Genomic DNA, 25,204 nt, shown 5'->3' with positions numbered 1-25,204 from the left:
TATAAAAATTTAGAACATTATAATTTGTTTAAAATTTATTAAAACTTTATAATGTTTCAAAATTTTAAAATCATATAACATGTTTAAAAATACTTATAACGTTTTTCAAAAATATGTTAAACTTCATAAATAATAGTTGCATTTTAAAATTTTCAATTAAATTAACTTAGAGAATAACAAAGTTAAAATTGAGAGCTCAAAAAAATAAAAGTATTTTGGGTACTTCTAGGTTAAATAAGACGTATGTCGATTTTTTTTTATTTGGTTTTTTAGGTGGTTTTTTTTCTAAATTTAGGGAAGTAGGTCAATTTTGGAGAGAGATGTGAAAGCGCGCTTTCACACGCCCAGCTGGACATGCTTTCACACTCTCTCTCCTCAGATTTTTTAAGGGTTAAAGTTTTTCTAATTTTGTTAGAGTTAGGGTTTTAGGGGTGAAACCACAAAAGTTTATAGGTAGAATATTTGAGGGGCCAGGGATGCGATAATGCACATCAGACCACATACATTTCATATATCATGACAGGATAAGATCATTACCTCAGAAACTCATCCTATGGAAGTCAAGTTTCGAGGTGATGGTGCTTGATACGGTCACGGGTCGAAGTCTAAGTGGAGGTCTCAGTCGGCGATTGTGATGCAGTCACAGATTTGAATATAACTGGTGGTCAGTTGTTAGTCGTTTTGCGGTCACAAGTTCAAGTTTTTTGGATACCCACAAATGATGTCTTATATATACCATATATAAGATTGAGGTCATAATCATAGGGAAAAAATTGAGGGATTTCTTGTAATAGCTTGTTTTTCAATGATGTTGGAAATAATGATTTCGAGACCACAAATTCGACAAGTAAGTTCGGATAATTAGTATTTAAATTATGCGAGTCGATAGTAATTTTATAATGAATTTTGATTTGAGGTATTTTAACCAATTGAATTAAAAGTTAGTACAAGTGGTTTGGTTCAAAAGCCAAGTGGTTATTGAAAACGAGGTCTTAGGACCTCATTTCTGTAATTTAAAACTGTAAATATTTTTATTAAATATTTACAGAGTCGTATTATAGGTGAATTAAAGTTTGGTCCGGTAATTTTGACGATTGGTGGCCTAATTAAGGTAAAAGGATTAATTGTAAAAGAGGTAAAAGTTAATTGCTATATATTTAAAATAGTAAAAGGAACAAAATAGTAATTAAATCATGGTTAAAAAGTCCAAGTGGTGGTGACATGATTAAATCCATTAACTTTTGGGCTATTTCTCATTTAGTCCTAATTAACTTAGGATTAATTTAAAATTAAGTTTGTTTAGTTAAAATTCAAAATAATTGAAGGACCAATTGTGTAATTAAATCCTTCTTGAATGGTAAATATACCATAGGTGATGATTGTGGACGATAATGGGCTTGAAATTGTTAAATTTGAATGAAAATTAAAGGGTAAAAAGGTAAATAAATAAATAAACTTTATAAACAAAATTAAAATAAAAGAATCATCTTCTTCGTTAAGCAAAAAAAAAAAAACTGAAATAGCAATTAGAGAAGAGAAAAGGATTCGGCCAAGCTAGGGCTTCCATTTGGTTAGGCAATTCTTGCTCGTTTTTAGTAATTTTTATGTTTTTGAGCTCGTATTAGCTCAATCTAGCTAATCCAGTAACTAATTTGTAAAACTGTTAAATGTTATGGATTATGTCATTGATGAGTTTTGTATGTTCTCAGAATTTTATGATGGATTATTAAGTTTGGTTGTTAAATAGGACAATTTTGTAAATTAGTTTTTAATGATTTTAACGTTTAAGGACTGAAATGTTAAAATGACAAATTTATTTGTACTTGATATGAAATAATTACAAAAATAGGCTGTAGAAAGGCACTTGAATATTCGGCTAAGCTGAATTTTGAATAGAAATGGTTAAATTGCATGTTTTGAGTTAGGGATTAAATTGCATAAAACTAAAATATTGAGGGTAATTTTGTAAAAATATCAAAAATGGCTTAATTGCATAAAATGAGCTAATTTTACTGTTGGAATTTGTTGATTGAATGAATTTATTATTCTAGATCAAGTATCGATTGAAAATCGAGGCATAAAGAAGAGTCTTTATACCTTATCGTGTTGTAGTTTAGTGAGGTAAGTTTGTAATGTTTCTTTTATGTTACAATGATTCCATATATATTACTTGTTTATTATAATTAGATCCAACGTTAAACTTAACTATTGAATGATTTGATAATAATAATAAATTAAATATAGTGAACACGTGATGTTTCTGAATAGCAGGCTTTAAGCCGATGTTTTTATTGGGCTTTGTGCCTAACGGGCTTTGTGCCGGTATTGTCCATCAGGCTTTGAGCTGGTGATATAGGCCATAACAATGGCTGAGGTCCTACATGTTTTGTGGATTATCTACAGCTTGTGTGAGCAGCATTGTGAGCCAGTGATTATTTAGCAAGTACTATGTACCTGTTCATATAGATCGTAGCTTGAGATCCTGCATCTTTTGCGGATTCTTTGCAGCTTGTGTGAGCATCATCGTGAGCTTTTCAAAACTCTAAAATTAACTCGAATGAGTGATACCCTCTAATTACCTAAGATTAGATCTTATTAATACGACGACTGAGAATATTATGTGAATTAATGCACTATGTAATACTCACCTGTTGTGAGCTGTGTTTGACAGGAACTTTGTTATTTAATCTTATAATTTGACATTTTATGTTAATTTGGTAAGATTTATATTTTAATTTAGCAAACTTACTAAGCTTCAAGTAAACTTACTCGTGCCTTGTCCTTTGTTTTGTATATTACATTTTCCGATCAAGAGATCGGACCAACTCGCAAAATCACACTATCTTGAGGACCCTTTCGGTAGATTTTGTAAACATTTGGCTTATATGGCATGTAGTAGGCTAAATGGTTATTATGCTATAATTCATTGCTATGTGTGATGTTTTGTACGTGATGAATGAACTGTAATCTTTGTGGTATGTTTATTAACCTTAAGTAAACTTAAGTAGGTGGTCAAGATGGTAAGTGTCATATTAAGTTGGAATGATGTGTTTGGAATGTGTTAGTTGGTATATATTATGGCTTATAGATAGTTGTTTGATAATGAGTAGCATGAACATTATAATGTGTTTGGTACATGATACTTTGGTTGGTTTTAGATGAATGGAAATGGTATGTTTTGGTTAATTTAAAGTGTGTTTATAGACATGTGAATCTACCTGTACAATTACATGAAGAATAGGCTTGGATTTGGTCACTTTTACACATACACGGCCTAGGACACGGGCTGTCATATGGTCATGTGTCACACACGGGCAACCCACACAGGCGTGTCGCCCAAGTCAGTGAATTATATGGGTGAGCACACGGTTGAGCACACAGACATATATGGTAAAAACATGGGTGTGTGGGATATATACACGGTCGTGTGACCCTTATAGTGAAAAATTTTAATTTTTCCCTGAATGTTCTGATTTGGTCCCTGAATGTTCTTAACCTATTTTTAGGGCTTCGAAGGCTCGATTTAAGGTCATAAATATATGTTCTATTTCATTCTAAATCATATATGTCTTTATGAAATTTATTTGATAATTAGATGCCAATTGATATGAAAAGTTTCGAGATGTACAATAATACTCTGTAACCCTATTTCGGCAACAAAAATGAGTTATGGGTGTTACATTTCTGATGTAATCAACATAATTTTTTCTCTATTTTCAGGCAGCCGGTATTTAACCTTTCATTCTTATCCGAACTAAGATTTAGTTAGCAATTTTTCACATATTTAATGTGTTTCTTATTTGGGTAATTAATTATGATACAAGATTTTTTTTGCATATTAAATACATTTTTGTCAATTGAGTCTTATTACGATTGGTATGAGAATTATTGTCAATGCAAGAGGACGTGGGTTCGAGTGTGCTGAAGCGTATTATCCTCCTATTTATAGGTTGGAGAAAGGCTCCAATAGTTCTAGGCATAGTATCAAAAAGAGCAGATATGATTAGAACCTATAATGAGATTGTTAAAAAAATAGAATTTAAAATTTTTAAAATAGAATTTGATTAGTAAATTAATACAAAAAAATTATAATTTTTAAACAATAGGATTAAATTATTTTTAAACAATCTTTAGAAAACAATGACCTTTTCCTTAGAATATTGTTGTTTTTGTAAAACCGAATGTCGATATTGGAAATATAAAATTATCGTAAAACAATAAGAAAGAAAAATAAAACACAAATTTTACCCGGAAACCCTTTTAGGAAAAAATCACGGACAGGGGAGAAGAAAATTTACTAGTGTTGAAAATCGAATGATACAGGAGGCGTTCTGACTACATCTATTTAAAGCTGAAAAATCTTATTCTAATAGAACATATTCTACTTGTTTTAGTCTTTGTATTATTTCTTTAACAGAATTTGGGTCATACAACTCTAACAAATTTAAAAATTATACACTATTCATACAAGATTTTAAAATTTTATAATATATAGTATTAGACTACAATATTTTTATAATATGTTTACTGTATATAAAAATATTATTTAAAAATAAAAATTTTATAAAGTAAAAATATCTTTTATAAAATAATATAAATTTATTTTCACAATATTACTTAATTTAAAAAATGTAAAAGAAAAATATTTTTAATTCATACATAAAACAAACTCGTGCATGGATAAGAAAATTAGTATATGATATTATAGATTTTTATTATCAAAATGTTATATATTATAGATAGCTCTATGAACATAGATTGTTTAGTTTTTCTACGGTTGAAGGTGGAAAGGCATTAGGTATATGAAAAACTCCAAATAAAATAAGATTGAATAGGAGTGCTTTTTAAATATAAATTATATTTAAAAGAATTAATGACAATTAAATTTATATGTTATATTTACTTGAAAAGAATATATACTTATAAGTTGATTTTTAAAATACCAACATTATCCTTAGTGATTCTAAAAGGAATTAGTTTTATATTATAAATATGTAATAACGTGCTCTCAAGTGATAAACAAGAGGGGGGAAAGTATAAAAAATTGGAATAAGTCACTGGAAACCCTTAGTTTTAATGTCCAAAACAATGTCCCTACCAGCCAGCCAGCTTTGACAAATCTCAATTGACTAATCTTACGTCTCTATCAAAAGGAAAGAAACTTTACTCAACCATTGCTTCTTCTTCCTGCTGCAAATTGAGTCGCCCATAAACCTCCCATATGAAACCATTGTGTGAAACAAAACTAGGATGTTTGAGCTTCGCATGAATACCGATTTGCATTTGAATTTCCGTCCCTCGTACCGGATCGATTCACATTTCAAGTAACCCAAACAGGTAACCAATACACACTTTTTTAGTAGATGTCAAGTGAAATACATGTCTATTTTATAATGAGTGAAATTAGAGAAAACACTTCAGCATTTAGTATTAATTTTGGCATCTATTACTTGCTGTTAATACTACTCTTGCATTGATTTAAATCTACGTTGTAATGTTATTGTGGTCAATTGCAAAATAAATATCAACTGCAAAGAGTGATTGTAACATCCGTATCCGAGTTCAATCATCTTTGCAACTTAGTGTCGACTGCTGTTATAGGTGTTATTGATGTAGAAGAACTTAAATGGCGGATGAAAAAGATGACCCGGTTGCTATTCGTATAGATAAAAAGCTCAAGGCAATTTCCCCAATATCATCAAACTGTTGCATTTTCAGAGTACCGAATTATCTTCGGAAGGTAAACGAAAAGGCATACGAACCCGAGGTAGTCGCAATCGGTCCTTACCACCATGGTAAACATCATTTAAAACCAATGGAGGAACATAAATTCCGGTTTCTCGGAATGCTGCTCAATGAAATGAAGGAGGATGTCACCAACTATGTAATGGTAATGAGAGAATCAGAAGATAGAGCTAGGAAATGTTATGCAGAACAGCTTGATCTTGACACCGACGATTTCGTCGAAATGATGCTCATTGATGCTTGCTTTATAATTCAACTAATCCGCAAGTTTGCGATGACGACGGTGATGGACGATCCTTTTTTCAAGATAGGCGGTTTCCATGGCATCCTATGTCGTGATTTGTTGTTGGTGGAGAATCAACTTCCGTTCTTCATTCTTTGGGAGTTGTTTTGTATGATAGAGATTCCGAATCCAGACATATTCCTATACATTACCATGAATTTCTTCGGCATAATATTGCCGGGTAAAGGGTGTACTCGAGATAGCTTAAAATCGATCATGGAGATCAAGCATCTGCTCGGCTTGGTAAACGATTGCTGGCAACCTTCTGAATCTGAAATGGTAGCCTATAGGAAAAAGACTAAACCAATCGAGTGGAGCTTCATGCATTGTGCTACTGAGCTCCAAGAGGATGGAATCCGATTTGAAAAGGCCGATGGAAGTAGCATTTTCGATATAAAGTTCGAAAACGGGACAATGAAGATACCAACATTAGAAATCGATGATCATACAGAATGTTTCTTCCGCAATGTGATTGCCTTTGAACAGTTTTTCCCAGGGAGAAGCTTGAATCATGTGACTGATTATATGAACTTCATGGACTGCCTTATAAACTCGCCGAAAGATGTGGAATTACTTCGACGACGAGGGATAATTAATAACTGGTTAGGCAACGACGAAGTGATCGCCACCATGTTTAATCGGCTGGGTGATTCAGTGAGCATATCTAGGTACTCCTTTTACTCTGAAGTTTTCAGCAATGTGAACGGCTATTGTAGTAAACAATGGAACAAATGGATAGCAAACTTGAAGCACAACTATTTTAACAGTCCATGGGCACTTGTTTCTGTTCTTGCAGCTGTTCTTCTCCTTCTACTTACCATGGTTCAAACCATTTTTTCAGTTCTCTCTTATGTTAAGTAAATGCTAACCCATTGGGGCTTCTCGGCATCAATGTAATCTTCTATCAGATGTTTGATTGTCTTTTGAGTTGATAATATGATAATTATAATTAGTGTCGACAGTTTATAATATAAGAGATCATCTCATTAATATTCATATGAAAAGGATAAGAGGAAGAAAAAGAAAAAACAAATTAATTAATAATAATTAAAAAGGGCAAATAGAATATGCAAGCATCCAAGCATTGTTACAATATAAAGAAAGACCTTTATAGAAACATTTATTTACCCTTAAAAAAGGTCCAAAGTGTAACCCCTATACAAAGCCTTTCTTTCACTGTCCTAATCAGCTAGCAAGGGAGAAATATATATATATATATAATAAGCTATGAAAGAATGAAGCAATCTATCCGGATAACCCCGGTTAGCAAGGGCAGCAAAACAGCAGTAGGTGGTAAATCCAAGACAGATTAACAGTTGAGGTTACGGCAGACTGAGATAATAATCACAATAATAATCACAGCAACAATACCGAATACAATCAATTTCATCTTCATATTCTCAATCCACATCTTTCTTTTTATTTTAGTTCCTTGCTGCCTAAAATCTTGTGCCTGGAATCCAAATATCAAGTCAAATGCATATATGTGTTCTGCACCACCAGTATGTTCATTTTTTCGAAGTTTTTCTATAGAAATGAAGGGACATATTCCCCACACCAGTATTTAGACATGCACTCAATACAAATATCAGATATGAGCCAACATAAATGACTGCAACAACGATTCATAATTTCTAGAACCTTCAGTAGAGCAGAATAGAGTCATAATTTCAATCATCCATAAAAATGCAGTTTAGATAGGACTAACCTGTGAGCGAAGGTTCTCAGTTTTATCAACCAGTACCTCAATCTTCTCACCACGGTCAAGGACCTGGACAAAGAAAAATGTTGTTCTGTGTGTAATAATATATCTGAAGTACCATTAACATTTTATCTACACTAAAACCCATGGTGGCTATGCATGCCTACTTATATAAGAGATTCAGAAAGAGTAGCTACTATTACCTTCTCAATATTTTCCATCATAACACCCTTGACTTCAGAAACTTGAGCCTTCACTTTGGCAAGTTTACTGATCTCTTCGGGATGTTCCGCACAGTACTTCATATGAGCCTTCAATTTGGACCTATTCAATATAAAGAGTTAAGCATGTGAAGAAGAAGAAGTATAAGAGTTAATGGGAGAGGCATTGATACCCAAATTCTCTATTAAGACTCTTGGCTTTAGCATTTGCAGCCTTCCCTCCTCCATATCTCTTCGAGAAGTCTTCCTTAACTCTTTCTAGAAATGCAATTGGAATTTGCCTGCCCGCGGATTCCGTTGCAACTACACAGTAGGCTGCACCACCAAATTTATTTGGCAAAATGAATATGTGAAACAGAGAGATTAAAGAATCTAGGAGTTACCAAAATCAGTACTGCCCCCATGGTAAAGATACGCAGTCAAAGCTATATCACCCGAGACCCAAGGCACCAAAAAAAGCACAAAACTTATGTATCATGTATAGTAAGCTAGACTTCACCTATTAATAGTGCATTTTGTTAAGTAAAACATTGCTCGTCTATCCCTGTTCCTAATAAAACTACAAAGTTGCAATCAGTTATAAGGGAACATCTACATTCCAAAGAGACTCTTTGATCAGTACTTCCCAAAAATACTCATTTACCTCCCAAAGTTTGATGATAACCAAATTAGTCACTGGAATTTATTTACTAAATAAATTTTAAATAAAAGACTATTATACCATTTTATTAGTAACCTTGTGTCTTTATTTCTATTATTTTCTCACTATTTTAGTTACAAAATCATATCAAGTTTTAATGGTAAAGAAATTGATTAAAATAAAAGTAACGAAATAATGGAAGAAAAAAAAAGGAAAATGTAATAATTACCGATGAAAGTTTAATGAAAATAAACATAATATTTGTTCAAAATTTACTTTAATTATTAAAATTTAATTTCATTTATTGTCCTTATTTCTACTGTAATTAATTTTTTATAATTAAACTTTTATAGAAATTTAATTATTTTATTAAAATTAAATAAATTTGGAAATTATTCTCGACGTTTATATAATGGAATTAAAACTAAATTTAAAATATTTGCATGAATTTTTCTTAAAAAGAAGCAAAAGGAAAAAGACAAGACAAGACAAGACAAGACAAAAATATATATATAATTAATTAGCATTCCTGAAATTTTATTAAAAACAAGCTTGCGTATATTATTAACTTGAAAAATACATTACATCAACATATATCTATATTAGGCTTACATGGTGCATAAATTAGTTATAATATTGAGAACCATAAAAATTTGTCAAAATTTAAATCTAATAATAATTTATTTAATAAGTAAATTTAAATAATTTAATAAGTGCATATTGATTATAATTATAAAAATAAATGTGCATTTAATTAATAATAATGTCAATTAGAACTTATATAGATGTACGATGTGTGGGTTTATTGTATTTAAATTAAAATATAAATTTAATTAATTCAATTTTTATATATAAAATATTTACACATATTATAATTTAGTGTGTCACACCCAGATTCCACAAAGTTCAGAAATTAATAGCCAATTGAGGGATGCATTTGGAAAAAGCCAAAAGTTGGTGGTCTATATTGGGAAGTCAAGAAAATGTAGAAACAGAATTGGACATGGTTGGAATCCATTTTCGGTTTGGTTAGGTTAGAGCCAGTCGGTTCCTTAGTTGGGGATAAAATGATTGTGAATGGGTGAATGTTGCACAGTTAAAGGTCGTGCAGGAATGGCTATAAATAGCTAAGAAATGATTCCCCGAGAGACTTCTTCTCCCCCTTGTCTCATTTTTCTTCATCTTCCATGGTTGCTTTGAGGAAGCGATGGCATGGAAAGCCCTGCATGGAGCGACGATCGTGAGAAATTAGTCAGAAAAGTAGAAAATCTGAGAGGCTGGTAAGGTTCTAAGTCCTTTAATGTATGTAATATTTAAAAAAACAAAGTTAAAAGTTTTCAAAACCATTTTAAGGGTTTTACATGTTTCTAAAAGATTGAGGTTTAAAGTAAAAACACTAATTTTAACCTATGATTTGACTATCATGCTTAGTTGCCAAAAGAATGGAAGCTCTAGCGATCGAAAAAGTTAAGCTGATAAGGTGAAGAAGTATCAGGTGAGTTTCTGCAACTCAACCCTGTAAAGGCCAAGTATGTTACGATTGCATAGATATATGAATATCCTCTATTCTAGTTTAGTATGCATGTTCCCATGATGTTTTATTTATAAAATGTGTGCATTGCATACGGAATATGGGAAGAGAAATTATCAAGGGGTATAGTCGAAGATAGGATTTGGAAACAAAGAGTAATTTTGTTAGATATCGTCATCCAATCTTGCTAATGCAACCCGTGATGTGCAAAGCTCCAGACCTTGCGGAGGGGGGACACTATGGTGTTCGAGCATCAAGGTTAGGAATAGTGAATTGGAGGAATGGAAGAAATGCAATGGGAAGGGTACGTAAGAAAGACCATGGCTAGGTCATGGGTCCAATTAGAGGCTATATGCCAATATGAGTAAGACCATAGCTGAAAGATGTTATGGCATCATGATAAAGATGAGTAAGGCCACAGTTGAAAGATGCTATGGCATCAAGATAAAATAAGTAAGACCATAACTGAAAGATGTTATGGCATCATGTGAAAGCACGTCAGAATGGCTAAATAGGACTAAGACCATGACTGAAAGATGTTATAGCATCAGTTGATAGTCCATGGAGATAGTAAATACAAGGTTTTTTGGTGTAAGATCACAGCTGAAAGATGTTATGGCATCATAGATAATCCATTAGGATACTAAACATGGGCAAACCACTAGGATAGTAAACGCGGGGACCATGAGGTATAAGACCGTGATTAGGCTATAACAACCAATGTAGTCCACATAAAGAGTCCATTGGGATAAATAAATGTAGAGTGGTCCGTCGGGACATTAAACATAGAGTGGAATGCCAGAACGATAATTATGGAAAGTCACGTTTAAGGAAAAATGCAAGCATTAGTGAGCAGGTTTGAGAAATCCGTCAGGTAAAGTAAGAGAAATATATTACCGAAACAATAACCATTAAAGTCAATATGGTAATCGGGTGGTAATCCAACATGAAACGGTCATGGGAAATGATTCGCCAATAAGTGACGGATGTATAGACAAGCGAAAGATGGTTCAACCAAGGATCACAATCAAGGATCCACCATTAAGCATAGACAAAAGAAACCTATTTTAATAAAGATTGAGCATGGGCTCGATGATTAGTTCGTGAGGTAAAAAGGTGTAGCTAGAACCTATTGATCGAGAGAAGGTTACACAAAGGGATACATCAAGAGATAGATATGTCTGTTGATACTTTTCCTTTCTAAGTGGAAATTAGTAAGAAAGCACCAAGTAAATAGCTAGTTTCGTAGAGAATCGATATGTAAAAGATAGAGAACTCAGACAACCACCCAAGTAATAGTCTACTGAGTATTGTAAGTTAGGTAGACCATAACAAAAAGACATGTTGCATTAAATAAGCAAGGTATCAACTACAAGGCGGGTTACAAGGATGTAAATTGATTTCAATTTTCCTTAAGAGGGATATAGTTTGCCAGAGTGGCGAGGGGCCTCATTAATTATATCAATCAAGGGAAAACTCAGCAAGACATTCAAGACAAATGTGAGGTAAGGAATTCGCTATGGGCTAAATAGATTTGGAATGAAGCTCCAAGGGAAATTACCCAAAGACCTCTAGGAGGGTAGGCCTAAGAAACTACCTTATAAGTACATGGTGGAAAGAAGAGTCCCCATTGGGAATAAAGGGAAGAAATAATATAGGCAAAGAAATGACAGAGAACGTGAAGTTGGCGAGATTTTAAGGATCTATCAAGGTTGGTTGAAGGTTGATAGGATGACCAGAAGGAAATGGCCCAACGATCTATCCGTCATGCGGATAGGATCGAGAATAAGTTAGAGCCCGATATGTCAGGTTAAGAGAAAATTTTCCATATAAACAAAAAGTTATTTACACTAAGTTCCATTCTTTTTGCTATCCCTGCGATGCGTGGCTTAAGTTTACGTTTTCTAGTTAAGAAACTCACTAAGTTCTTATTAACTTACAAAGGTTTTGACTTGTGGTTGCAAGATCCGCGGGATAAGGAACTCAATGAGGGACTAAGCCAGACCGTATAGATTTAAGGCGCATCATAGTATCATGTCATATATATAGGAATAGGGTACCTTTAAGAGTTTCTCCATGGGACGACTATATTGTAATTACTTAAATCTCCTAGAGTCCGGAGTTCAGACAGTTAACTTTATTTTTATTATTTCCAAATTCAGTGATCGGGTTGAGTGAGGGTGTTACATAGTGTATGTATCACAATATTGGAACCACCACTATTTAACCTTTCATGTTTATAAAAAGAGTTAATGTGAGATTAAAATTAACTATTTAATGTAAATGTAACACATGTGAATATTCTCTAGTCAATATGATATTAAAATTAACCTTTTTAATAAAAATAGTGAATAAATTGACATTTATTTATAGGGTAAGTGTGAACATGGGAGTGTTCTCTAACCAATATAGGATTAAATTAAATTTTAGTGGAAATAGTGAAAGAAGTGAGATATGAGAGTATTTTCTAATTAATGTGAGATTGAAATTAACTTTAATGAAAATAATGAAGAAGTGAGTTATAAAAGTATTCGCTAGTCAATGTGGGATTAAAATAAACTTTTTAATGAAAAATAGTAAATGGGAGGGGAACAACAACTGGAAACGGTTGCTAATACCCTATAGGTTGAGGAGCAAAAGTAGGAATCCGCCCAAGAAAGGGTTCGTGTCTGATTAGCTAGTTGGTGAGGCAATAGCTGATGTGACCATAGCTCGGGAAGTTACCACCGAACCCGTTGAACTGCCACAAGGACCTATAACTCGATTTCGAGCTAAGAGGTTTCAAGATGCGTTAGCAAGCTATGTTGATCTAGCTTGGGGAGAGCAAGTAGCCGAATCCATTGATCATGCTTGGATCAGTTCAATAGGTATCCCTTACAATTTATTACAAGCTGAATTTTATTTTTAATTGAACTCATCTTAGTTATTAATTGAGTTTCTAGAATAAATGCTTATCTTAGTTAATTTAGTTGCTGGAATAATTTATTGTTACATGTGTTCTAATATGTTTGTTAAATGAATGCTTGTAGGTGACTATTCAGCTAGAATAGGTTACAAACAATGGCAGTTACAAATTGTTAAATGCAATTATTTAGTTGGAATCAGTTATATACAAGGGGATATTACAACATTTAAGAAGAGCATTATTCACCATTTAAATTCGGCAGCTTATTCATCTTCTCTAAGGAGCTGTTCAAGAACAGCAATAGACAAATGAGTGATTACACATTCCATAACCGATTGTCTCTTAATGATCACACCATGGTTTGTTTGAGTGCCTAAAATGTTATCCATATTGCTGGTGTCTATTCGGTTGCCCAAGCCTTCAAGTTCAATTAAATCAGCTGAATTGGAACATTAAATCACGTTGAAAGTTACTGTTATTTAGGCCTAGAGATTTCAAGAGTTTATGCTTAGTGATTAAGTTTCATTTTAGCTCATAACCGCTCATTAAACCTGAATTCAAGTGACTTTTTGGTTAGGTCTCTTATAGTACTATAAATACTTTGTAATTAGCTTGTTGAAGGGACTTTTTGTAAAATTTATGCTAAATCTAAAAAACTTGTGAGATTTCCAATTATCCATGTTCTTTCGGGACTGAATTGACTTATCAAGTATTCTTGTGGCGTCAATCTATTTTTTGTTAAACCGAACTTATCACCTTTTGGTGTGGCGTTCGTATACCTTTGGTTCCAATCACATTGATAGTGGGTCAAGTTTTTCTTTTTTTTTACTGTTTTTTTCTAAACCTAATTCATCAAAGACCTATTTTGAGTTTTGGGTAAACAATTCACATTATTGTTGGTTCATTCTCAGGCCTTAGCCAAATTACCTATCTTTGTTTAACCATTTCGCAACCTTGTTTTAAGCCTATTTCTTTCTTTTCATTAGCCTATTTTGATTAAACCTAATTCATTTCATAAACGATTCAACTCTTACTCCAATTCACGATTGGGCAACAAATACGACTCGAGACATCTACAGCCAAGTTCGTATTATTTTGTATTAGAGCTAGTGAAATTGGATTAAGAATCGGCACTCTCAGTACAAAGGTATTGTAGATTCGAACAAAAACAATTCGAGAATTTAAAAGTACTTATTGTAATTAGCATATTATAAGTAAAAAAATCAAAATTAAAAAAAAAAGTGTACAAGATCTTCATTGCCGAATTTTTTTAAAAAAATATTCTACTTGCTGTCCGGAAACATTCATTCAACATCCTACCATTAGGCCACACCCAACCCTTTCCATTTTATTTGTTTCAAGCTTACCTTTTTTGTCCTACAAAATTCCTACCAAAATCGTACATCAGTTTTGCCAACCGACCCACAAAAGCTGCTTCTAAGTCTAACTAGTCCCTTTAAGAACTCAGAGAGGCGGAGTGAGCAGAAAAAGGCACGAGGGTTGTGAGTTCATCCGAGTGAAGAAAAAGCCAAGTGAGTGTGATTTCTTTGTGAGAGAATTTGTGAGGTTTTGTTGTAAGTACCTGAAATGTCCCAAAGTCCAGAAAGAAATCCAAACGAGAGAGTTGGGATCCAACCTATAAGAAACGTTTGAGGAGGCATGCCGGATCTCACCCTTCAAGCACTCATGCGAGAAATAGAGCTGTTATTTGATCGTAAACTCAAACCAATCGAAGATCAATTATTTCGATTCGAAACACGAGAATAGTACGAGGCAAGTCCGGAAGTTGCAAGACGAGGGCGAGGACGTCCAATCCAAGATCCCTATGAGCGAGTGATCAAGAAAGTGATCATTCATCTACCCAAAGTGTACGTCAACGAGGCCACCAACAAAATCGAGGCCCTAGAGATCGAGACCGTCCTGATGACAAACTTAAGAATATTAAGATGTCGATTCCACCATTCCAAGGTAAGAACGACCCCGAATATTATTTAGAGTGAGAAAAGAAGATCAAGCTTATTTTCGAATGCCATAATTATTCGGATAGCAAAAAGGTGAAGCTCGTGGCAATCGAGTTTTCAGATTATGCCATTGTGTGGTGGGACCAGCTTATAACGAGACGAAGATGAAATGGTGAAAGACTCATCTCTACTTAGGCTGAAATGAAGTCGGTCATGCGGAAACGATTTATTCCTTCATACTACTATCGGGATCTTTATCAACGACTTCAAAACTTTACTCAAGGCAATAGAAGCGTTGAAGACTATTATAACGAGATGGAGATAGCAATGATCTGAGCTGATATTGAGGAGGATTGAGAGGCGACAATGGCCAGATTCCTTGCGGGCCTAAACCATAACATTGCCAACATAATTGAATTACAACACTATGTTGAAGTGATGGACATGGTCAATATGGCGATAAAATTTAAAAAACAACTCAAACAAAAAGGAGTTAGTTGATCCTATACCAATCCCTCCACTAACACATGGAGCTAATGAGTCAATAAACCCCTTGTTCGAAGAAAGGAACTGGTTGTAGCTGCTAAATCCAATCAGCCTGTTGGTGAGTCAAGCCGGAATAAAAATGAGTAAGTGTCAAATCGTACGAGAGACATAAAATGTTTCAAGTGTCAAGGCCTGGGGCACATAGCTAGTCAATATCCTAATTGACGAGTTATGGTGGTAAAGACTGACGATGAAATCGAATCTGAGGAAGAAAATGAAAATGAGCCTGAAAAGCCATCCGATGATGATGATGAAGATTTGGAGCTTCCGGTTGAAGGCGAAATCCTTATGGTGAAAAGGAGCCTCAATATTCAAAGTGCTAAAACTGAACAAAAATGGGAAAATATTTTCCACACTCGGTGCCATATCCAACTTAAAGTATGTAGCATGATTATTGATAGGGGAAGTTGTACTAATATAGCAAGTACCATACTGGTTGACAGGCTTGGGTTAGCCATGACCAAACACTCGAGTCCATACAAGCTACAATAGTTGAATAATGGAGGAGAACTTAAAGTGACAAAGCAAGCTGTTGTAGCCTTTTCCATTGGAAAACATCAAGATGAAGTGGTATGTGATGTGGTTCCAATACATGTGGGACACCTTCTTTTGGGCGTCTATAACAGTTTGATCGACATACAATTCATGATGGATACACCAACCATTACACATTTGAGTATCTAGGCAAAAATGTAACCCTAGCTCCATTTACCTCGAAATAATTGTATTGAGTTCAAATCAAATTAAAAGAGTCTATCGAAAAATCAAAAGAAAAAGAAAGAAACAATTAAGAGAGTGGAGGTAAAAGCACGAGAGGAAAAAGAAAGTCAAAAAGAAAACGAGAGTGATAAAATAAGCGTATTTGTGAGGGAAAGAGAAATAAGAAAATCTTTGTTGATGCGTTAGTCTATGCTTGTAATTTTGTACAAGGAATATTTATTTGATGCTAACGAACTTGATAATTCTTTGCCTTCTTCTGTTGTTTCATTACTTCAGGAATTTGAGGATGTTTTCCGAAAGAAGTGCCTAGTGGGTTGCCTCCTCTCTGAGGAATCGAACACCAAATAGAATTTTTTCTCGGGGCTATAATTCCAAATAGACAAGCTTACCAAAGCAACCCCGAGGAAACCAAGGAGTTGCAACGACAAGTAGCGAAATTAATGGAGAAAGGTTATATAAGGGAGAGTCTAAGTCCATGCGCGGTACCCGTTTTGTTGGTGCCTAAAAAGGATAGATTGTAGAGAATGTGCGTAGATTACAGAGCCATCAACAAGATTACCGTCAAATACCGTCATCCCATTCCTAGACTCGATGATATGTTAGACGAGCTTAGCGGTGCTAAATTGTTCTCTAAGATCTATCTGAAAAGTGGCTATCATCAAATTTGCATGCGGGAGGGGATGAGTGGAAGACTGCGTTCAAAACCAAATATGGTTTGTATAAGTGGCTAGTGATGCCATTTGGCCTCACTAATGCCTCGAGTACTTTCATGAGGTTGATGAACCACGTTTTGAAATCTTTCATTGGTCTTTTTTGCGTAGTTTATTTTGACGATATTTTAATTTATAGTAAGTCTTTATCTGATCATCTTGAACATCTGCATGCTGTTTTGGAGGTTTTGCTAAAGGAAGTCTTGTATGTAAACCTTAAGAAATGTAGCTTTTGTATTGACAAAATTATTTTTCTAGGTTTCATTGTAAGTACGAGTGGCCTCGAGGTGGATCAAGACAAGATTAAAGCGATACAATAATGGCTACGTCTGACAAACATCAGCCAAGTTAGAAGCTTTCATGGTCTTGCAAGCTTCAATAGAAGATTTGTGCAGAACTTCAGCACTCTTGCTGCCCCATTAACCGGTATTATAAAAAAGGATTCTCATTTTATTTGGTTTGATGAACAAGAATCTGTTTTTGTTAAAATCAAAGATTGTTTAACTAATGCTCCACTTTTGTGTTTACTTGATTTTAACAAAATTTTTGAGGTGGAATGTGATGCCTCTGGTATAGGTATAGGTGCGGTTTCAATACAAGATAGGCGTTTGGTGACTTTTTTTAGAGAGAAAGTTAACGGGGCTACGCTCAATTACCTCACCTATGATAAGGAAATGTATGCGTTGATACATGCATTAAAGAAGTGGCAGCATTACCTTTGGCCGAAAGAGTTCGTTATACACACGGACCATGAGGCTTTGAAACACTTGAGAGGGCAAACTAAGCTCAACAAACGTCATGCAAAATGGGTTGAGTTCTTAGAATCCTTCCTATATGTGATTAAATATAAGCAAGGTAAGGAAAATATCGTTGTGGATGCTCTGTCATGAAGGTATGCTCTTTTAAACCATTTGGAAGTTAAATTACTTGGTTTCACTTATTTGAAGGATTAATATGCTGATGACTTTGATTTTGGAGAAATTTACAAGTTATGTGTGCAAGGTGTATATAATAGGTACTATCGGCAAGATGGATTCCTTTTTTGAGAAAATAAATTGTGCATACCCCAAGGATCAACTAGAGACGTACTGGTTCATGAAGCGCACAGCGAGGGATTAATGGGTCGTTTCAGTATTGCCAAAACTTTGGCCATTCTTCAAGAACACTTCTATTGGCCGAAAATGAAACGAGATGTGGCTAAAGTATGCTAGTACTGTATTACTTGCAAGAAGGCGAAATCAAAAATCTGGCCACATGGACTTTATACTCTGTTGCCGATCCCGAAAGCACCATGGATGGATATTTCTATGGATTTCGTTCTAGGTATTCCTAGAAAAAAAGGGCAAAAACATTGTGTTGTAGTTGATAGGTTTTCAAAAATGGCTCATTTCATTACGTGTAACAAAATTAGCGATACTCTAAATGTTGCAAATCTATTTTTTAGGGAGATCGTGTGATTACATGGTGTTCCGAGGACCATCATTTCAGGCTAAGACATCAAGTTCCTTAGCCATTTTTGGAGAACCTTATGGGGCAAGCTTGGCACCAAGCTGTTTTTTTCAACAACAAGCCATCCCCAAACCGACGGCCAAACGGAGGTCGTTAGTCATGTTTTGTCAACACTACTGTGGGCAATTATTCGAAAAAATCTAAAAACTTGGGAGGAGTATTTACCCTACATCAAATTCGCATACAACCGATCGGTACACTTGACTACCAAATATTCACTCTTTAAGGTAGTGTATGGTTTTAATCCATTAGCTCCGTTGGATTTGTTGCCCTTACCCTTTGATCAGTTAATACATGTAGATGGAAAGAAAAAGGCAGAATTTGTGAAACAATTGCATCAGCGATTTAGGGATAATATTGAACGAAGAACCGAGCAATATGCTCGTAAAGTCAATAAGGGATGTAAACGAGTGACGTTTGAATCCAGTGACCGGGTTTGGATTCACATGCGTAAGGAGAGATTTTCAGCTCAAAGACGATCCAAAGTTTTGCTGAGGGGAGACGGTCCTTTTCAAATCTTGGAAAAGATTAACGATAATGCCTATAAGATAGACTTACCTGGTGAGTATGGAATTAGTGCTACTTTTAACGTTGCTAATTTATCCCTTTTTGATGTACGTGATGATTTGGGGACAAATTGCTTTGAAAAAGGTGGGATGATGCGACCATAGCTCAAGAAGTTACCACCGAACCCGTTGAGCTGCCACAAGGACCTATAACTCAAGTTCGAGCTAAGAGGTTTCAAGATGCGTTAGTAAGCTATGTTCATCGAGCTTGGGGAGAGCAAGTAGCCAAATCCATTGATCATGCTTGGAAGGCATCCTTTACAATTTATCACAAGCTGAATTTTATTTTTAATTGAACTCATCTTAGTTATTAATTGAGTTGCTAGAATAAATGCTTATCTTAGTTAATTTAATTGCTGGAATAATTTATTGTTACATGTGTTACATGTGTTTAATGTGTTAGTGTGTTACATGTGTTTGTTAAATAAATACTTGTAGGTGACTATTTAGTCGGAATCTGTTACAAACAAGGGCGGTTACAAATTGTTAAATGCGACTATTTAGTTGGAATCAGTTATATAAAAGGAGCTGTTACAACATTTAAGAAGAGCATTATTCACCATTTAAATTCGGCAGCCTATTCCTCTTCTGTAATGAGCTATTCAAGAATAGCAATTGAAAAATGAGTGATTACACATTCCATAACCGATTGTCTCTTAATGATCACACCATGGTTTGTTTGAGTGCCTAAAATGTTATCCATATTGCTAGTGTCTATTCGGCTACCCAAGCCTTCAAGTTCAATTAAATCAGCTAAATTGGAATATTAAATCATGTTGATAGTTGCTGTTATTTAGGCCTAGAGATTTCAAGAGTTTGTGCTTAGTGATTAAGTTTCATTTTAGCTCATAACTGCTCATTAAAGTTGAATTCAAGTGACTTTTTGGTTAGGTCTCTTATAGTACTATAAATACTTTGTAATCAGCTTGTGGAAGGGACTTTTTGTGAAATTTATGCTAAATCTGAAACTTGTGAGATTTCCTATTATTCTTGTTCTTTCGAGACTGAATTGACTTATCAAGTATTCTTGCGACGTCAATCTGTTCTTTGTTAAACCGAGCTTATCACATTTTGGTGTGGCGTGCGTATACCTTTGGTTCCTATCACATTTGATAGTGGATCAAGGCTTTTTTTTGTGCTGTTTTTTTCTAAACCTAATTCACCTAAGACCTATTTTGAGTTTCGGGTAAACAATTCACATTATTGTTGGTTCATTCTCAGGCCTTATGCGAATTACCTATATTTGTTTAACCATTTCACAACCTTATTTTAAGCCTATTTCTTTCTTTTCATTAGCCTATTTTGATTAAACCTAATTCATTTTGTAAACGATTCAACTCTTACTCAAATTCACGATTGGACAACAAATACGATTCGAGACATCTACAACCGAGTTCGTATCAATAGCTTACCAAGATGATGATCAATAGCTGGTCTGAGAGGATGATCAGCCACACAGGGAAATTATCACTTATTTTATAAGGTAAATGTGAGATATGGGGTGTTCTCTAGTTAATGTGCGATTAGAATTAACTTGAAAATAGTAAAGAATTTGACACTTATTTATAAGGTAAGTATGAGCATGAAAGTGTTCTTTAGCCAATATAGGATTAAAATTAATTTTAGTAAAACTAATGAAATAAGTGAGCTATAAGAGTATTTTCTAGTTAATATGGAATTAAAATTAACTTTTAATAAAAACAATGAAGTGAACTATAAGAGTGTTCTCTAATAAATGTGGGATTAAAATTAACTTTTAATGAAAATAGTAAAGAATTTATCATTTATTTATAAGGTAAATTGATGAAAATATTCTCTAGTCAATGAGGTACTAAAATTAACTTTTAGTGAAAATAATGAACAAATTGTCACTTATTTATAAAGTAAATGTGATATAAGTGAGTGCCTCTAGCTAATGTGGGATTAAAATTAACTTTCTAATTAAAATCGTAAAAAAAACTACCACTTATTTTTCAGGTACCTTTAAGCATGAGTATGTTCTCTAAACAACGTAGGAATAAAAAGAAGTGAAGTGAGTTATGAGAGTATTTTCCCATCAATGTGGGATTAAAATTAACTTTTTAATGACAATAGTGAAAAAACTATCACTTATTTATAAGGTAAATGTGAGATATGAGACAATTAGAAATTGACACTTATTTATAGGACAAGTGTAAGAATGAGATGGTTCTCTAGCCAATGTGGGATTAAGATTAATTTTTAATAAAAATGGTGAAGAAATGAGCTATATGAATATTCTCTAATCAATTAGGTACAAAGATTAACTTTTAATGAAATTAGTAAACAAATTGTCACTTATTTATGAGGTAAATGTCTGATATGAGAGTGTTTTCTAATCGATGTGGGATTAAAATTAACTTTTGAATGAAAATATGAAGATATTATCACTTATTTATAAGATAAGCATGAGCATGAGATTGTTCTTTAGTCAATATGGGATTAAAATTAACTTTTAAAAGAATTAAATTAATTTTTAATGAAATTAGTGAAGAAGTAAACTATAGAAGTATTCTCTAGTTAATATATGATTAAAATTAACTTTTAATAAAAATAATGAATAAGTGTACTATGAGAGTATTCTCTTGTCAATATGAGATTAAAACAAATTTTAATGAAATATAAAAAATTATCACTTATTTATAAAATAAATGAGAAGATTTTAATTTCTTAAATTATATATAAAAGTATGTAAAAGTTCTATTGAGCATATTTATAAAAAGTTTTTAAATTGAAAAATAAAATAAAACATAAATGATAGTTTTAGGCTATTTCCGAATCAATAAAATTATTATTATTTCCCTCTTTCAAATATATATAGTTATAGATTATAAATAATATAAATATTTTTAAACTACGAATTATTTCTTATAAATTTCTTTAAAGGAAGAAACTATAGAAAGGTAATGAAAATAGTGATGAAATTTATATATACTTGTAAGGCAAATGTAAGTTATGAAAATGTTCTCTAATCGATGTAAAATTAAAAGTATGTTATATGAGAAAGTTACATGCTAACAAAATAAATATATGATGTGTAAAAAAAAAAAGTCTCCGCATCAATTGAGGGTCTTAAACCTTGTAATATATATTATTAGAATAATATTTAATTATAATTTAATTTAATAAAAAATAATTTCAAAAATAGTTAGATTACCCGTAATTAAAAATATGAATAAAAATTGAATGAATAATAGGTAAATTTATATTTTCATTTATAATTCATCAAGTAAATAAAGCTTGGGATATTAATATATTCTTATCAAAGCCGACAAATAATTAATTTTCAAACTATAAGTGCATTTTCAATTTAAATATTGCGAAGGTAATTGTGTTTAGAGGTATTTATAGGTTGGGTTGAGTTCAAGTTGATTTATGCATGATATTATTTTATATTTACTTAAACTCGATCCGACTTGAAATATGAGCCTACAATTTTGCTCAAGCCTATTCATATCTATAAATAGCTAACCCGAACCCATTTTATACTGCAATATTATTTTTATAATTACTTTTAATTTAATATTTAATAAATTTATATATTTTTATTTATTAAAATTTTACATATAATCACCTTAACAATTTTTAACGTTTAGATCATAGTATTAATATTATATACTGCTATAGATTTAATTTTTATATGTTATAAATTACATAATATATAAAATAACAACATAAAACAATATAGATTTAAAAATGAGTTAGGCTAGACTCGAACCTTGAATGTTTAAATCGAGCCCAACCTATATTTTAAATGACCCATTTCTTATCCAAACACATTTTCAAGTCTAATGTTTTTGCCCAAACCTTCCTAAATTTCAGGTAGGCCTTCGGACTTAGATGAATAATTTGATTTATGAACAATTCTAACTTTATTCCTTTGATATTTAAAAGTTAATTTTTCTACTTCAATTTTAAAGTTATTGTATTTTTTATTTAAAATTTTGATCCTTTGTTAGAATTATGGACATGACAACTTAAAAAAAGTAATATATTTTTTTAGCACTTTCACATTTACAATTTTATGCTATTTTGGTCTTTACCCTTTAAAATGTATATGTAAAAAAATCATTTTTCAATAAAATCTTAAAAACTGTAAATTCTTTTTAAAAATCCAAAAGTTAAGAAAATAACTTTTTTAAAAATATAAAACTTTCAAAATTAATTTTTTGGTGAAATACAAGAAAAGGACAAAGCCCTAACAACAACACGATTAAAGCAACTCGAACCCATTTCACATTTGGGACAGTGAACACTCACGCCATCACGTCAACAATTCATTCCATTTACTACTTGTATGGTAATAAGATTTCATCAAAGTGTGAGTTGTTCATTTCATCTATATTAAATTAGTTTTGAATAAGTACTTTTTACTTGAATCAATTCAAAGTTTGTATCAATATTTAAGAAATTTTTATACTAATATGCTATATATAGATTTATAAATAAATTTAAATAAAAATATTTTAATATATAATTAATTTAAATTAAATTAAAATTATTTATTCAATTTTTTTAACATTGACGGAATAAATAAATCAAACTTTAGATAGGCCTTTATCATGGATGGAGTAAATAATGTAAGCTTTGAATTCTTGAAAGTTTTTATGATTTTTTATAATTTTTAAAAATTTAAAATAATTTTATTTTAAAATTTAAAATGTTTTTATTCTTTTGTTTTATAAAATATAATTTTAAAATTTTATTAAAATACAAAATAAATATTTTTATGTAATTTTAAAAGTAAATAAACCGTACACTTTGGAAGCTAAAAAGTTAGTATATCTTTTTACTGTTACCACTTGACATGGGAATTGGATGGGAATTAAGATTTTTTCTAATAAATTTTATTGTAGATTCTAATCATACATGCTCTGCGTTAACAACAATATTTATGCTAATTCAACTAAAATTAAGATTTCTAAATAAACAAATATAATTTTTTAATATTTAAAAATTAAAGTATGTATTCTTTATTAAGGTATATCAAAATAAAGCATCATGTCTATTTAACCATTATGGCCCAAGAGCCATAATTAAATTCTTTAAATTGAACATTGATGAACAAATTCAGTGATTCCAATTAATCTATCTTTCCTTCTTTTTATTGACAGATCAAACAGGTAAATGCACAAATACAATACGTGCAAATCAAGGCAGTCAATACCAAATCTCATAAAAAAATAGAGTCAAAAGCTCAAATTCAGAATAGAATCAACAAATCCAAACAAAAGCACCCTCTAAATCAAAACTAAGCCCAGCGTAAACACGGGGCAAAACAGTCAGCCGGTCAACAAATGCCAAACAACAAAAAGGATCGGGAATCAGCAAACGTATTTAAATCATTAAATCATTAATAAAATCAATCCGTAGAATAGGTTCATTCCAATTTATTATTATTTTTGAAAGCAAACCGATCAATAAAAACGAAGATTCAGATCCCAAATCGTAGCCAAAGGGGATAAAAAAATTCTTACTGAATCCATTGTCAACGAGGTAATTGAAGGTGTGGCCATCGCAATTATAAGTAAACCTGTTGCTGGAGGCAGGGAGCTTCTGGAGACATTGAGCGGCGATGGTGTTGAAATTACCGGAGAACTCGGTGTACTCGGCGAGGATCACCGTGCCTCGAGCCACAGAGGTGTAGATCAACGACTGTTGTCCCATCTCTCAAAACCCTAACCCTAAAATTTTCTCAACCAAAAATTCAATTGTCACAAAAAAAAAAAAATTGGAAGGGAAAAAATAAGATAGCAGCTGAGGGATTATGGGATCGGAGAAGAAAATAGGAAAATGAAGAAATGCTACATTTATGCTAAATGGAATTATATTTATGTATAATATTTATTCAGATCAACGAGAGGAGCTAGCCGATTAAAAGGGATAAGTAATTTTCTCATAATTATTTGTTTCTGTTATAGTTATTTTTTGTATTACGTTCTACTTATATATTTAAAACAGATAAATATTGATGTATTAATAATTTTAATTTATTCTTTGTTATATTATATAATTAAATTGCATTTCGAATTATTGCACTTACATTGAAATAGAGGGAATTGTTGGTTTTTTTTCAAGATGCACTAGCATTTCATCCCCGCTACGCTGGGGTTTCAATCTTATTTATTTATTTAAATTTAAAAATAA

General features: G+C 32.4%; 2 protein-coding genes across 5 annotated transcripts; one reads left to right on the top strand and one right to left on the bottom strand.

Annotated features, from left to right (window-relative positions):
• Window positions 1-5,123: 5,123 nt before the first annotated feature.
• LOC108456193 (UPF0481 protein At3g47200-like) lies at window positions 5,124-7,002 on the top strand. Of its 3 annotated transcripts, none has more exons than XM_017754792.2 (2): window positions 5,124-5,337; window positions 5,602-7,002. In XM_017754792.2, the coding sequence occupies exon 2, from the start codon at window positions 5,627-5,629 to the stop codon at window positions 6,887-6,889; it is 1,263 nt and encodes a 420-aa protein (XP_017610281.1). In that variant the 5' UTR covers window positions 5,124-5,337; window positions 5,602-5,626; the 3' UTR covers window positions 6,890-7,002. The 3 variants fall into 3 exon arrangements, with proteins under 3 accessions (XP_017610281.1, XP_052874965.1, XP_052874964.1); XM_053019005.1 differs by having other exon boundaries at window positions 5,126-5,337; window positions 5,719-7,002; XM_053019004.1 differs by having other exon boundaries at window positions 5,126-5,337; window positions 5,667-7,002.
• Window positions 7,003-7,044: 42 nt separating this feature from the next.
• On the bottom strand, window positions 7,045-25,171 carry LOC108455910 (putative vesicle-associated membrane protein 726). 2 transcript variants are annotated; one of them, XM_017754487.2, is made up of 6 exons: window positions 25,101-25,171; window positions 24,535-24,741; window positions 8,125-8,266; window positions 7,934-8,054; window positions 7,737-7,799; window positions 7,045-7,481 (listed from the first exon to the last, which is right to left on the bottom strand). In XM_017754487.2, exons 2-6 carry the CDS (start codon window positions 24,722-24,724, stop codon window positions 7,338-7,340), a joined length of 660 nt encoding a protein of 219 aa, XP_017609976.1. In that variant the 5' UTR covers window positions 24,725-24,741; window positions 25,101-25,171; the 3' UTR covers window positions 7,045-7,337. The 2 variants fall into 2 exon arrangements, with proteins under 2 accessions (XP_017609976.1, XP_017609975.1); XM_017754486.2 differs by lacking the exon at window positions 25,101-25,171 and having other exon boundaries at window positions 24,535-25,045.
• Between the last annotated feature and the right edge of the window lie 33 nt (window positions 25,172-25,204).

Source organism: Gossypium arboreum, chromosome 9 (genome assembly GCF_025698485.1).
Source record: "Gossypium arboreum isolate Shixiya-1 chromosome 9, ASM2569848v2, whole genome shotgun sequence".
Taxonomy (NCBI): Eukaryota; Viridiplantae; Streptophyta; class Magnoliopsida; order Malvales; family Malvaceae; genus Gossypium; species Gossypium arboreum.
This window is presented reverse-complemented; position numbering and strand designations above follow the sequence as displayed.

Bases quoted from the DNA above. Each gene is read 5' to 3' on its own strand.
- LOC108455910 (XM_017754487.2), bottom strand. From the start codon at position 24,724: ATGGGACAACAGTCGTTGATCTACACCTCTGTGGCTCGAGGCACGGTG. The intron at 7,800-7,933 runs GTAATAGTAGCT...TTCTTTGTCCAG, and splicing joins TGATGGAAAATATTGAGAAG to GTCCTTGACCGTGGTGAGAA. The intron at 7,482-7,736 runs GTTAGTCCTATC...TTTGGATTCCAG, and splicing joins CTGAGAACCTTCGCTCACAG to GCACAAGATTTTAGGCAGCA.
- LOC108456193 (XM_017754792.2), top strand. From the start codon at position 5,627: ATGGCGGATGAAAAAGATGACCCGGTTGCTATTCGTATAGATAAAAAG.